Source organism: Drosophila novamexicana, unplaced genomic scaffold (genome assembly GCF_003285875.2).
Source record: "Drosophila novamexicana strain 15010-1031.04,08,12 unplaced genomic scaffold, DnovRS2.1 tig00000193-arrow-pilon, whole genome shotgun sequence".
In the NCBI taxonomy this organism is placed as follows: domain Eukaryota; kingdom Metazoa; phylum Arthropoda; class Insecta; order Diptera; family Drosophilidae; genus Drosophila; species Drosophila novamexicana.
In genome coordinates this window covers 7,310,512-7,326,168 of record NW_020824787.1, presented here as the reverse complement: position 1 = coordinate 7,326,168, position 15,657 = coordinate 7,310,512, and the positions used below count along the sequence as shown (strand labels likewise).

Below are 15,657 nucleotides of genomic sequence, written 5' to 3'. Positions count from 1 at the left end.
CCATGTCTATATACGAATCTTGGGGTAAGATTTGGACATGAATTTCGACCAAAAAATCGCTGTTCAGATTTGAATGCCAGATTAATCTAGAGAGAAAACCATGAAGAAAAGGCCAAACTTCGTGAAAATCGGATGAGATTTGACCGAGTTATGGGGGTGGTAATTTTTGACCCATGTCTATATACGAATCCTGGGGTAAGATTTGGACATACATTTCGACTAAAAAATCGGTGTTCAGATTTGACTGCCAGATTAATCTAGAGGGAAAACCATGAAGAAAAAGCCAAACTTCGTGGAAATCGGATGAGATTTGACCGAGTTATGGGGGTGGTAATTTTTGACCCATGTCTATATACGAATCTTGGGGTAAGATTTGGACATGAATTTCGACCAAAAAATCGCTGTTCAGATTTGAATGCCAGATTAATCTAGAGAGAAAACCATGAAGAAAAGGCCAAACTTCTTGAAAATCGGATGAGATTTGACCGAGTTATGGGGGTGGTAATTTTTGACCCATGTCTATATACGAATCCTGGGGTAAGATTTGGACATGAATTTCGACCAAAAAATCGGTTTCGAGATTTGAATGTCACATTAATCTAGATGATTAATCGGATGAGATTTGACCGAGTTATGGGGGTGGTAATTTTTGACCCATGTCTATATACGAATCCTGGGGTAAGATTTGGACATACATTTCGACTAAAAAATCGGTGTTCAGATTCGAATGCCAGATTAATCTAGAGGGAAACCCATGAAGAAAACGCCAAACTTCATGAAAATCGGAAAAAAAAATCCTATATCATACATATATTCTATTATAGAAGCTATATGTCAAGTTTGGTGACTCTAGCTCTTATTATTGACCAAAATTGCCCAAAAAATAGGATATCGATATCGATTTTTATCGATTGATTGGAGTAAGTTCTCGATTATCGGAAACAAACTCGATCTGCGCGGGAGCTAGGTGCATCTACATCTAAAATTTCAAAGGTTCTGAGATCCTTGCGTTCATACATACGGACGGACGGACAGACAGACGGACATGGCTAGATCGACTCAGCTATTTATGCTGATCAAGAATATATATACTTTATGCGGTCGGAGTTGCTTCCTTCTGGCTGTTACATACATTTGGATTTTGCACAAATGCAATATACCCTTATACCCATTTTGAATGGGTTTAGGGTATAAAAATATCAAAGATTATCTCAAATATTTTATTATAATATTATGTTCGCCTGTTGAGCTCTTTCAAAAATCACAAATGTTGTTTTACAAATTATAAAATTATAAAAATACAAATTTTTAAAGACAATTGTGTTATTTTTGCCATCGAAACTGCAATTAAAATTGTGCTTAAAATAATCCCGCACACAATTTTGCTTAACTTAAGGTTTTTGCTCGCTTAAAAAACTTGTTTCACAATTATTTTACTTAAATAATAAATGTTTCTTGTAATTGCATCAAAATTTTTTGCTGTGCAATAAAAAAATGCTCGCTGAGCTACTTTAAAATGAGCTTTGTTTATGTGCAACGTGGGCTTAGAGTTGTGCCGCGTGTTACGCATACGCAATGTGGCCCAAGCAAATTGCCACATAAAGCACTGAAAACGTTCAAATGTCAAAAAGCCAACTCCAATGGCTGACGTTTGCTTATTGTGTATGATTTTCGAGCCAACAAATTTGCCAACCAAAAAAAAAAGGAAAACAAAAAACATCAAAGCACGCCGCCTTGCATATAAATTTGTTAAAAATAGCAATAAACAAATCGATTGATTCGCCGCTGGAAATGACAAACAAAAAAATAATATATATATAAAAGAATGTGCGTAGAAAAAGTGAAAGTGGAAGAAAAAAGCAATATCAAAGGCTTTTTGCTTGTGCCCATTATTTTCTTGTTTCATTTTTTTTCACGAATTGCCCTGAGGATTCGGCAGATATGTGCAGATGTTAGTTGAATGGGTTTTCTCTGCGAGTAGCTAAAGTGTAGCCTCTTAAGCATAGAGGCTTGCTCAAGTGGCCTGACATTAGGTCTAAAGTAATTTGATTGCAATTAAATATTCACAGCAATTGGTTAACATTTTTTTTTTGGGGAGTTGTTCAATCATTTCATTAACAATTTGTTTGTTCAATAAATTAAATAACATCATTAAATATATGAAATATAGAACAACTAAAGAACAATTAAAAAAAAAAAATAATTAAATATATATATTTATATATTTGTATATATATTTTTCTTAGGAATTGTTCAATCATTTATATATGTATATATTAAGCCTCTGATAATGTAATTTTATTGAAATTTTTGTTTGCAGCTTGTTTATTTTTGTATTATTTACAATATAAGAGTAAAAAGTTTTGCGTTATTGCAAACATATATATATTTAATTAATTTATTTAAAAATTGTTATTTATTATTATATATTATATACATCATTACATATTATATATATATATAAATATATATATATATTTATATATGTGATGTGTTATAAAAAAAATTTAATAAAAATTAAATTAAGCCAGCTTACTACAAAAACTGATTCAATACATAAAAACATAACATTTTAGATTAAATATTAAATAAAATAAATTCAAATTGTAATAAATGCTTTTAACAGTTCAATTGCTGTTTAAGTACAATATTTGCTGCTTATGGAGCCTTTTCAACTGAATTAAATGAAGGCACTTGAATAATTTGTAAAAGCATATTTGAAATGTCTTGCCAGAGAATATTTTCAGCAAATTCTAGCACATTTGTCATTCGACCTTGTCTCAGTCGCATTCCTGTTACACGTTTTTTATTTTCTACTCAAATATTTACATATGACTGAACTTAGCCCGAAAAAAACACATCAATAACATAATTCAATATTAGTTGGAAATGAACTCTGTGGCATTGCCCTCGTGTGTTGGGCGACTGTAAGTCGATTTTTAAGGGCGTAAAGGAATGAACAAGTTGGGCAGTTTGTCAACTATTTGTGACATTTGTTCGAGATTTCAGGGAATACAAATAAAATACATATCAAGTAAGCTATGGGACAGTTCGTATGTAGATTTATTTTTCATCAGAAAAAGATAAAAACTGGAATGTGTTAACAACAAAGATATCCCATAGAATATTTCATATGTAGCATTTTGTTTGAATTCATTTTACTATCAAGTAAAAAGCATTTTTAGTGAACCTTGTATCTGCCAAATTTCATTAATCTCTGCTTCTAAGTTTCTGTAATTTCTGACGAGAAAGTCGGGATTTCTTCGGAGCGCTTTAAGAATGAGAAAGTCGTCTATTGATGCTGAACTAGAATATATATACCTGATGTGTTCGTATATGTCTTCTTCTATGCGTTACCCACTTCATGAAAAAGTTATAATACCCTTTACAAAAGAGAGTGGGGTATATAAAGTTTGTATCAGTGAGCTTTGTAGATGCGCATATAAATTTCTTTAAGTTGGTGTTCTTAGTTCCTTACTTTATTTTAGAAAAATCCAGTTGCCAGCCAAAAAATTTGATTTCATTTATGTTAAAAATAGTTTATTTATTATTGCTAAATTAATTTGTTAGATCGAGTTTCGCTTTAACAGAAGGTTATGAAGTGCATGTTAAATGCATTGCCTACTTTTTGGCGCACATGTCTTCTATTTTAATTAAGTTGTCGCTGATGAAGTGCAAAAAACAAGTGCAACAAGGGCTGAAAACAAAATAATGTTATTGTTACAGCGTCCATTTTATAGCGACAATTTAATATAAATGGATAAAATAAGAGATATAATTAAGCAAAAATAAAAATCCTGTAAAATGTCGCGCAAAGAACGACTGTCGCAGCGCGGCCTTAATGCCACAATGCGCCCCTCGGCATTTTAACGTTACGGATTTGTTTTTATTTTCATTGTTTTTTCTGCTTTTTTGCTTGTCAACATGCCACACATTGGCGCAGCGATGCATAAATGACGCGACACCTGCGGGACAGGGGGACAGATTGAAAAAAAAAAACAAGTCAATAAAACAGAGAGCGACAAAAATCAACAGAGTTAAATAAATAATTAAAACGTTTTGCATTGGCAACAGATTAAAGAGCATTAAATCAGTTCAGTAAAATCAAAGTTTGGTACCTTATAAATATATAGACCTTGTCAGGCAGCTGTCTTGAAAATAGGATTTCGCTGGTTCAACTCCTGAAAGAAAATTGTGATTAAAGCATGACAATGTGCACATTAGCCGCTGGCTTATTAAATTTTAGAATTTTTATACTATCATTTATTTAATAGTGTTAAACTTGTCGCGCAGTTAGCTAAAAAAAAAAGGTCGCTGGTTCAACTCCCGAAAGCATAATGTGATTAAAGCGTGCCAATGTACACAGTAGTCGCTTCATTTATTTAATAGGTTTAAGTTCTTCTGGTAAAGGCCTTGTCGCGCAGTTAACTAAAAAAAGAAGGTCGCTGGTTCGACTCTCGAAAGCATAATGTGATTAAAGCATGCAAATGTACACAGTAAATTTTACTGGTACTTTATAAATATATAGACCTTGTTAGGTAGTTTTCTAAAAAAAAAAAAGAAGGTCGAAACCCTAAGGAAATTTTTGACTACACCATGACAATGTACGCTGGCTTGATAAATTTTATTTTATTTTATTTTATATAAACGTGTAAAGGTGTTTTGCTTCTTTGTCAATATAAAGATCTTGTCTAAAAAAAGAAGGTCGCTGGTTCGACTCCCGAGTGCATAAAGTGATTAAAGCATGCAAATGTACACAGTATTCGCTCAGCAAATTTTTAAAAAATTTGATAGTATTAAGGTCTTCTGGTACTTTATCTTTTTCTAAAAAGAAAAAGAAGGTCGCTGGTTCGAAACCCTAAAGCATATTGTGATAAAAGCCTGACAATACACACAGTATTCGCTGGCTAGATAAACTTAATTTTGCGTTAATTTATTTAATCGGGCTCATTGGCTTAAAAATTTTCGTTGAATAATGTTAAGTCCAAGCTTTTTGATAAAGATATATTGCTGCAATAAATTAATGCACAATTATCATTAATTCAAACAATATTTATTCAGATTTCAGTCTGTATATCTTTATTACTTTTGTATTTCGATCGTTTTAATGCATTGTGGTTATAACTGCTGCAAAATGCATTGTTATTAAATTGTTTATAGTTTTTTAATTTGGCTGTGACATTGCGGTGGCAATTGTGGCCTCTGGCCACAATACTCTTTGCATTTTTATTGAGCTGCCTGAATTGTTTATTAGGGGCTGCTCTTAATGGATTTTCAATTGGAATCAATGCATTTGTAATATATACAGCAAAAAGAATAAATGTTTCCAAATGAATAACAAATTTTTGAAATATATATAAGAACGTGATAGTTAAAAAGGGTATTGAAAAGATGATGTAAAGGATAGGGATGAAAAATATTAAATAAAATTGTGTTCAACTGTTTATTTTTATAAACCTGGACAAACAAAATATTTTTGGACCTGAGTAAGTTTAGTTTGCCTTTTAAAATGATTTTCGAAAACATCTCGAGTTTTCTAATGCAATTTCGTTTTATATAATCTGAAATACTCTCTAGTTCTTAAACCAGTTGCATGTCTCACAGGCAAGCTAGATTTTCCTTTTAAATAAACATTCTTTTAAAAATATATTTTATTTGTACAGCATATAAAAGTAGATTGCAATTTTACTTTGCTTTAAAACAAAATGTACAAATATAGAAACTTTCGTTGACTAGACAGACTTTTGGCACAAGTTAACTTTCAGTTACATTCATGCTAAGGCAGTTGATCCAGAAACGATCAATGGTATGATACAAATGCGGCAATGCATTGCCAATGCTATGGTTCTCATCGGTGTAGGTCTAAAAAAAAACCAAGTAGAATTAATTGACACATAAATTGAAATGCTCTTAAGCTATTTCCCAACACACCTGCTCCTCAAATGCAATGTCGGCCCTTTGTAGGAGTTTGGCCAACACCAGGGAATGCTGATAGTGCACATTATCATCGCCGGAGCCATGGATTAGCAGAAAGCCATGGGTCTTAAAGTTATCCAAACGACCAAAGACGCTGCTCTCATTATACTTGACCAGATTGTCCTCCTCTGTGGGCAGGCCCATGTAGCGCTCCGTATAGATGGTATCTAAATAAAGGCTTTGTTAAATGCTGCATATCAAAGGTTATAAACTCAAGATTCTACCATAATACAGCCAGGAGGTAACTGGCGCCACGGAAACACCACATTGAAAGATGTGCTCATCGTCCTTCTCCAGGGTCTTCGCTGTCATATATCCCCCATAGCTCCAGCCCCAAATGCCCGTCCGGTTGCGATCTACATAGGTCAGATTTTGCTGTAGCCAGCTGGTGACTAATAGCTGATCCTCTACCTCATGATCACCCAAATCATTGTTCACAGAGAACAACAGTTTTTTGCCCTTATTGCCAGTGCCACGCCCATCGATATAGGCGTAGATGGTGTCCCTGGTGGTGGTAACAAATGCCTCATAGCCGACTGTAAAACCATTTGTAACGCGCACTGAATCCGGGCCACCATAAACGACCACAATCAGGGGATATTTTTTGTTCTCATCGAAATTAGGTGGCAACGCCAGCTTGGCAATGCCAGTGCTGCCATCCGCCAGGGTGACGTTGATGAAGCGATAGCTGGGACGCAGCTTGGATTCCAAATTTGCACGATAAGCGGTATTCAGCTCCCAGTCGGTGATCTTTTTGTGTGCGGTAGTCTCCAAGATTTCTGTGTACGCCGGATTGGGTCCGGTGCAGGTGAGCGTGTAGTAGGAATAGGATTTGCTAAATGTGGCGCTAGCGGAACGACACAGCGCTCCATCCACGTCCACCTTGTTGCAGCTCAGGCAGTCGTTGTTGCTGTAGACATGGTATTGCGCCGGATCACCGACCGACGTGGCCTGATAATAACTGCAAAGGTTAAGGCATTATTAAATACTATAAGAAAGGGCTTGCTTGAATGTGAGCTCTTATTTGGAAAACAAGAACAAAAGGCGTAAACTTAAAAACTTCAAGTATACCGCGGCACACTTACAGCTTATCATTGGCCTCATCGTAGCCATAGACATTGAGCACAGTGAATTCTCCGCGCGATTTCCAGCTATTGACGCCCGTTTGGAGATTAAGATTCCACACCTGATACCAGTTATCAATGTAGTAGGCAAATATGCAGTTCAGGCCATTCGCGAGGCACTTGGGCGTGCTCATTGCCACCCAGCCGTCGGGCTCCTCGATGCGCTTAACCTCGACGCAGGCGCCCTGGTGACTGCAGCTGTGCAGCGAGGCCAGATTCTGACGGCGATTCATCCAGGTGATGAGCAAATGGCTGTTGTTCGACCAGACCACATTATCTAAGATGTGATCTGCGCTCACAATATCAACTGGCGCCTCGATGCGTTGCACAACTGGATCATCGTTGGACAGATCATAGACACGCAGATAGACAACCGGATTGGGTGTGCCCGTTTTGGGATACTTGAGCTGCTCCTCGTGCGGATACTGCGAATACTCGCTGTCGGCATCGCCATAAAGGAAATACTTAAAGGTCTCCACTTTGGTATCATTAAAGAAGCCCACCGCCAGTTTTGTGCCATCCGCTGACCACCAGAGCGCACTGCCGCTGCTCAGCACCTCCTCCTCGTACACCCAATCGGGCACACCGTTGTAGACAATGCCATCCTTGCCATCCTCTGTAATGGGTATCTCCAGATTCTCATTGAAATGTATATGCACATTGTTCTGGTAGACATAGGCCAAGCGATCCTTCAGCGGCGACCAGCCGCAATACTGCAACTTCTCACCCTTGTGTATCTTTATGGCCGTATTTGTGGCAATATCATAGACATCATATTGGGCCACATACGAGTGCCGGAACTTCTCAGTCAAATTGTGACGTACCAGTATTTTCGTATTGTCCGCCGAGAGCGTAAACGTGGCGCCACTGTAGGAATTCTAAAAAGAATTGTGTTCATTAAAAAGGCATAAATGAAATCATATCTCGATAATTACCAAAAATGTGGATTCCAAAAATATGGTATCTTTCTTGGTGGCCGCATTGTATTTGTGTATAGATTTATCGCTGGCAGTGTAATAGAATTCCTCATCTGCGGATTGAAATAGTTTATGATTAGGCTACACAAATTTTAGGCTTTTATCTGTATTTAAAAGCGACAGGTCGCTGGTTCAAATCCTCAAGGAACAATTCTGCTAGGGTTATTAAACATTTCTATTAATCTTCACAAATAGCAATAAACCAGAAAAGTTTCTGGCTGCTATCTGTATTTTTACATAAACAAGTTGTTCCGGATTGACAAACGTAGGCCGCTGGTTCAAGTCCTAGAGCATTAATACTGCTAAGCTTATGAAATATTTTTATTAGCTTATAGAAATATCCAGCAACAAATGCATTTTTTCTGCTTTTAATTTGTCCAAACTGGCATTCAGCAGGTCGCTGGTTCAAATCCCGCAACCAACATTCTTATTACACCTTTGAAATATCAATCAGCAAATAAATACTGTTGCTTGTATCTGTATTTAAAATAGTGTTTGTACTGGCAAGAGGCTGGTCGCCGGTTCAAACCCAGTTACCATAATCTTGTTAAGCATATTACAAATTTGTAATAGCTTATATAAGTATTCATAAACAAATGAATTTTCTTGCTGTTAATTGTGCGACTGACATGCGGAAGGTCGCTGGTTCAAATCCGGCAACAAATATATTTATTAGCTTTTACAAAAAGCAATCAACAAATTAATTTTCCTGCGCGAATTAGATTGTCGTTTGTCCCAACTGACATGCAGCAGGTTGCTGTTTCAAACCCTTAATAAAAATATATCAATATTCAACCCAATTGAAATGAATTTAATTGAGCTACAATATGAAATTACATTTACAACAGAGTGTCTCACAAGAAATGACGAATTCAAATGAGTTTTTACCTAAAAAAAAAACCCCACATATAGAGCATATATAGTTAATTGTTGTACAATTTCTTTGTTTTCTTGCATTAAATGGTCGGCATTTGTTTCGCAAATTCCAATTACCTTAGCTGATTTCGAAGATATAATTGGCAGCCAACTGAAAGGCGCAAAGCGAAACTGAATTTGCGCGCAGAACAAAAAACCTTCCCTTCTACTGACTAAGAGTCTCATTTGTGAAAAAAAAAAAACAAAACACACAAAAACCAAAGCCGCAAAATGGAATTTTATTTAAAGGATTGCATTACTTTTTGGTCTTTAATTAATCTATGATATTTCCGTAAAAAAATAATACAAATTTAAAAAAGGATTTCCAATTTCGGGCTCAAATAAATATTCCTGTTTTTGTGTAATATATGCAAATGTGAATAATTCGGTAGCTGTGCGTCTATAACATATGAATGTAACATATTTTGCACTGAACAACAAATTTGTACACGTTCGGAATCATAAATAATCAAAAACCTGTTGGCATTACTTGCTTTCGTGTTTCTATACCCTGTACACAGTGAATAGGATGGATGTTAAGCCCATACATCTAGCATGTCGGCTATCTATATCTATATATATATATAAAGATATATTTTAAATTTTGATATGAAAGCAATTTTTGAGCACAGTCTCAGAAATGAAGAAGAAGCCTATGCCTAGGCACAGGGTATCTGCTAGTCGGGCAAACTCGCACAGCACACTCAATAGTTTCTCTTTTCTACTTTTATCAGAGCTTTGAACTTGAAGCCTGATATGCATCATAATTGCGACAGCTCAAGAATTATCAAAACAAAAAATAGTTATAAATAAAAGCTTAGGAGATGCAAGTTTTATACTAGCCTTAACTAACTTTCTAACTACACAAAGTTAGTGCAATAAATATGAATTCGATTCGTTAAGATAAGCAACGACATATGTAGAGACCATATAGATTAGATTGTCGGGCAGTACGCACGTTCAAATAGATTTAGGGTCTGAGATAGAGCCTGTCAAGAGCTACAGCTCGTGATTAAATCTAAAAAAAAATATCCATATTGAAAGTATATATAAAATAATATAAATTAATATTTAGCATATTGTGTATGAAGAAGAAATTACTTAAAATATTTAAAAAAAAAATACATAGAGCACAAACAAAATACCCTGCACATACCTAGATATCCAATACAATGGAGAGAAAGGGAAATGAACTCGGTTAAAATGATTCTATTCAGACCACAAAGCAAAGCGCACACACGCATTGTTGGCACATTGATAAGAATTTCTCATGCTGGGAATAACATGCTGATGTTGTTATATTATGGGAAATTACAGCCTATGCGAGGGGAATTCCGGGCTTGATAACAAGCCCGGAATGGGGCATAGAATTAATCAGAAGTGAAACCAGAGCTCACCTGTTATCCAGGTGCCATTGAAGCTACGCAGGCCGGAGCTGCCGTAAATGGCCTCGATTAGTTCCCACGGCGTCTTTAAATCGGCTGTTGGCAATTTGAGAATCGCGGCGTGCGCCAGGCAAAGGCCGGCAGCGGCAGCGAACAGAAGCAGCGGCAGCGCAGCACTCAAACGCAATTTACCGTGCATAATTGGACGTCACAATAACAACAACACCAACACTTAGTAGAACAACAACAACAACAAAGGGGAGACGCAAAACGAAAGTGAATAGAACGCCGCTAAAAACTAAAAAGCGCAGCGCACGGCGCCGCAACAGAACTTCAACTGAATTCAAAATCAATGTTAATCAGCAATTAGCGTCGCTGTTGCCGCGTTTTCATGACAATTCAAAACAATTGCCGGCACTCAGAGAGTCGACCCATGAATACCCTGCACCAAAGCCCAGCCAAGCAGTTCAAATGCAGCACAGTTCACACAGCAAGCACAAGCACATGCATGCTTATATTGTCGTACACTGCTGCTCAGCTGTATGCATACACACATATACATGCATACATACATGTCTACCCGTTAGCTGACGAGAATAGCCTTGAGCTTGCCCCTGTGCGTATAGGGTATTGCAAGCAACAAGTCTATCGCGGCGCGTAGAAACATTGTTGAACAACAGTTAGTGAGAGCGCGCGCGGCCGTGTTGCCGTGCTGCACGCTGTTATCGTACGCGTTATCGCTGGAATTATCGATAACAGCGCTGGCAGTTAATTTCAAATTGAATGTTAGATAAATAGCTCAACTATTGAGCCAGTGTGAGCTTTGAAACATCTTTAAATTGTCTATAGAGCGACAATCGCAATTCAGCATGCGTCTTTTTTATACCCTCTTTCAAATAGGCAGCATTTGTGCCGCGGTAAACGAGCGTCAAGCACGTGCAAATGCATTTTTGTACGCCTTATTAAATGTAACCGTTAAATGAAACGGAAAATTTAATCAAAGTGTACAAAACTAATTAAACGTTTTCTCTATTACCAATTTAACGAGCAGCTGCCAAAGGGGTTATGCAAAACGTCGCCTTAGTTAATTCCAATACTCTGTCAGCTGGGATATGTTCCAGATAACTTAAATAGTATCAGTATATACCATATATATAGTGTATATCATGGCCAGGCAGTCTGCATTTGTCTGCAAACATTTTTAAAAGGTTTTATAATGACGATGTCAAGAAATGTGTCAAAATGCGGGAAATGGAAGGATCGCTCGAACAAAAACCTTTTACAAAATTGTGTTTGTTTTTTTTTAGAAGAAATTATAATTAATCTCTAGTTAATTAAGCTTTCATCGAAACAACAGATCCGAAATGAAAGCTTAATAATTTAAAATTAAAAGGCAAGCTTTTGCTTTTTGAAAATTATAAATTAGGCTTGTGTTTCTTTACAATCTTTATTTAGAGTTATGCTTAGTGGTATAAACAGAGTTTGTTTTTTCACGCTAGTAGAGTTAAACACACATATATATATATATATTACGGACATTTAAGCAATGTGCAACCTCAGACATCATCAATGCATGATTGTTAAATCATTTTGTCGATTGTTGCTTACGTTTAGAGAAATTTCAATGTTTTCTTAATTTTGTTAATATTTTTGTTGGCTTTTGTTTTGTTTCTGACTTAGACAACTAATTTAAGTGGTAAAGTAAACATAGAACGCTACCGGGGCTCGGGTTATATTTAATTTAAAATGTTTTTACTGTGGCGGCGGCTGCGGCTGCTGCTGCTGCAGGTGTGGCAATTGCATGACACGCGCTAGGATGTGCGCCTGCTGTTCCAGGCATTTGGGGAAGAACGTTTGCAGCAGCTCGAGCTTGCGCTCCTCCAGTTCCAGGCGCTGTCGCGAGATTTTCGTTTGCTCCGCCAACAGCTGGTTCTTGCGACGCACCTCCTCCATATACATTGATTCCAATGAATCGGCCGGCGGCGGATTGCTCGACCCAAAGGGTCGCCCCCGCTTTCTGGGCGTGGGTATCGGTGCCGCAATTGCCATCGCATTGCTGCTACTGCTGCTGGCGGCTGCCATTGCCGGCGGCTGCATCGGCCCGCCATTGCTGCTGCTGTTGCTATTGGTGGCCACGCTGATGGTGTTGTTGCTGCTATTTATGTAGGCCACCGCCGTGATGGCCTGATGATTGATGGCTGACGTCGAGGCCACATTGTTGCAGTTGCTGCTGCCGCTGCCATTGCCGCTGTTGTTGTAGTGTGCCGGATTGCTGCCAGCGTAGCTGACCACGCTCTGCTCATAGCCAGACTGAAATTGTTGTTGTTGTTGTTGCTGCTGCTGTTGTTGTTGCTGCTGCTGCTGCTGTGGTGTTTGCAGCTCCAGCAGCTGTGCGGGCTCCGCTGGTGAATACTGTTGCATCTGCTCTTGAAATGGCATCGAGCGATAGTCCTCATCATCGTACTCCTGCTTGATATCATCGTACTGATCCGTAAACAGTTCCGTATTGAAGCTCATGTTGTTGCTGTTGCTGCTGTTGTTGTTGTTGTTATTATTATTATTGTTTGTGTTGCCCTGGGCATGGCTGTTGCTATTGTTGCTGTTGTTGCTATTGTTGCTATAATAACTATTGCCCGCTGCCTCGGCAGTCAAATTAAGCACCGACTGTTGCTGCGACTGCGGCGGATGTGCCTGCGCCGGCGGCGGCTGCTGCTGCTGCTCCTCTTCGCGCGGCGGCGACACATCGCGATTGTTGAGCAGCACCTCTGGCGGCAGCGGTTCCGCGTTTTTGGGCCTGTGTATGTTCTTCAGTATGCGATTGATTATGTCATATTTTTTCCAACGCAAGGGATAGCTGGATGGATCACTTTGCAGCTGTTTCTTAACTTGTCTGCAATTCAAACGAGCGTACATTATAAACTATTATAAGAGACGGCGCTCATGCACTTACCGAAACTTGGCCCTTGTCTGGTTGACCTTCATTTGTATTTCCTCGGGCTTCACATCCACCGAGAAGCGTTCGCGCAGCTCCTCCGACCATTGGCCAAAGTAAACGGTGTTCTTGCCGTTGCGTGTGAGACGCCAATTTTCGCGGCCCCAAATCTCATAGAGGCGCTCCTCCTCGCTGGGTGTCCAATAGCGACGCGCCTTCTCCTTGGACTTCACCTCCAACAGCTCCTGGCTGCCGCACATATTGCCCTCTGCCTCGGCGTCTGCCTTTGTATTTGTGCTCGCAATCACGTTCGCATTTAATGCTGCGCCGGCCGCAGCGCTCCCTCCACCAAGATTCAGTGCCAAATTTTCGTAGTCCATGCGAACGCCAGGGCCCGGTTTTGGAGTTGTATCGAAGCAGAAGTCACTTATTAGTCCACTGCATTACCTAAGCGCATTTATACAATGCAGTGCCACATTAATTCAACACAAGCTTCAATTTTTTCGCATTAAAAATCAACAACTAGGGATGGCTGCGAATATCGATTAGTACACAAAAGCCGATGATTTCATTTCGATTATTTTCGCGTATCAAGTGCGGCAAAGTTCGGCATTAAGTGTGAACATATGGCTACAAAAGTGAACGAAAGACAGCCAAATAGTAAAGTATATGGCCCAACATATGCAACAATTAAGTTGGCATTGTTATATACACTTTAAGTATAATACACTTATCAAAAAACATCGATATTTTTCAATCGTTATACACTTGGCACATCCATAACAATGCTTATACACATAACAGTGTGACCCTGCACAACGACACTAAAATGACCAAAAAAAATACATACTGCACTGTTAAAGCCTTGCGCTGTAACCGGTATTTAACATACTCGTACGTGTCACATCTCTAGTGCTTCCCCAATGCCCATCTCTATTAGGCATTTGGGCCATTCTCATTTAATGTAACTTTAAAGTATTGCGGCACCCTTTAAATTACTTGACTGGGACACAATATGAGTGATCCGGAAAATGAGTCAAAGTCCAACAGACGCGGGCCAAAACATATGCGTCTGCGCTACTATACATCCTACGAGGAGGCAACAATTGTGAAATTGTGGCGCGAGCATCTGCACGAAATAACATCTTACACCGAGAATTTGACCATATTTCGTGAAATAGCCTTCGGCCTGCAACAGCATCGCATCCGGCTCAACAAGCAGGAGGTGCGACGTCGCATCTGCAATTACCGCAACAAGTATTTGTAAGTTGTGCCAAATTTCACATATCACATTGATTCACCTAATTGCCGCACGCCTCTGCACAGAGTCGAACGCAATCGCATGGAAACCGATCCGCAGTATAAAACCGAGTGGCGTCTCTATGCGCTCGTCGACTGCCTCTTTCAGCCAGAGACAGCTGCGCCCAAGAGCACGCCCATTGTGCAAACGGAACGCAAGCGTATCGAGGAGATCGAGTCGACCATACGCAGCGAGCTGCCCAGCCTGCCACGTTTTAATCGCCACGACTGTAGAACCATGAAATTTGAACAGGACCCGAACGCTTGCCCCTTCTTTGAGGGACAACAAGCTGTGACGGCGGCACAGATTAAGACAGAGCTGCCGCAGCACGTTCTGCCCAACGTTAAGACTGAAGTCAAGCCCGAATTCGATGTGGAGCCAACCATGGCATTGCCCGCGGAGAAACGCTCGCCGCTGGCGCCCGCCAATCGCACACTGGAACCACTATTGTTGCCACCACTGTCGCCGGCAGCAGAGTTTGCCGCCGCGCCGCCGGGCGCCGGACGTCGCTCGCGTCGCCGCACCATTATGCCGCGCACGGGCCAGATAACGCTGGCCCTAATCGAGCGCCTGCGCAAGGAGAACGAGCTGCTGGCCGAGCAGCGGGATGCGAATCTGGCGGATCTGGCGATGAAGGAGCGCGAATATCAGCAGCTGGAGCAGACCTTTGACTTCTGGCTGCATCAGCAGGAAACGTGGATGGCCTACCTCGATGAGCGTGGCATCAAGTAGGCGGCATGAGCAAGCGTTTTCTAGTTAGGTTAAAGATGAATTGAAGGTTAAGCTTTAATTTCGAGCAGCTGCCAATCTATTGAATGATCTCCGGCGCTGGCTTTTGGTTTCTCTTTTGCGTTCCTCTATTGTTAATGATAGGTATAAAGGTGCTAAGGAAAGCAGCGCAAAATATTTTTTATATTATTTAATAAAGCCAAATACTGTAATCCTGAAGGCTTATACATTATTCAATTGAATATTTGTTGCATATTGCTTGCAAAAAATTGCGCTTAGCTCTGATATAATCGATAAATGTTTGTACTGGACTGTTTGG

The 15,657-nt window shown here is 39.4% G+C and overlaps 3 protein-coding genes across 3 annotated transcripts; 1 reads left to right on the top strand and 2 right to left on the bottom strand.

The window, feature by feature from the left end:
• Window positions 1-5,633: 5,633 nt before the first annotated feature.
• Window positions 5,634-10,688, bottom strand: LOC115758765 (venom dipeptidyl peptidase 4). The gene is made up of 6 exons (XM_030699526.1): window positions 10,390-10,688; window positions 8,036-8,130; window positions 7,062-7,978; window positions 6,201-6,937; window positions 5,932-6,143; window positions 5,634-5,862 (listed from the first exon to the last, which is right to left on the bottom strand). The coding sequence occupies exons 1-6, from the start codon at window positions 10,574-10,576 to the stop codon at window positions 5,755-5,757; spliced, it is 2,256 nt and encodes a 751-aa protein (XP_030555386.1). The 5' UTR covers window positions 10,577-10,688; the 3' UTR covers window positions 5,634-5,754.
• Window positions 10,689-11,604: 916 nt separating this feature from the next.
• Window positions 11,605-13,843, bottom strand: LOC115759036 (myb-like protein AA). Its single transcript, XM_030699858.1, has 2 exons — window positions 13,328-13,843; window positions 11,605-13,267 (listed from the first exon to the last, which is right to left on the bottom strand). Exons 1-2 carry the CDS (start codon window positions 13,687-13,689, stop codon window positions 12,130-12,132), a joined length of 1,500 nt encoding a protein of 499 aa, XP_030555718.1. The 5' UTR covers window positions 13,690-13,843; the 3' UTR covers window positions 11,605-12,129.
• Window positions 13,844-14,088: 245 nt separating this feature from the next.
• LOC115758706 lies at window positions 14,089-15,526 on the top strand. The gene is made up of 2 exons (XM_030699454.1): window positions 14,089-14,572; window positions 14,636-15,526. Exons 1-2 carry the CDS (start codon window positions 14,325-14,327, stop codon window positions 15,339-15,341), a joined length of 954 nt encoding a protein of 317 aa, XP_030555314.1. The 5' UTR covers window positions 14,089-14,324; the 3' UTR covers window positions 15,342-15,526.
• Window positions 15,527-15,657: the final 131 nt, after the last annotated feature.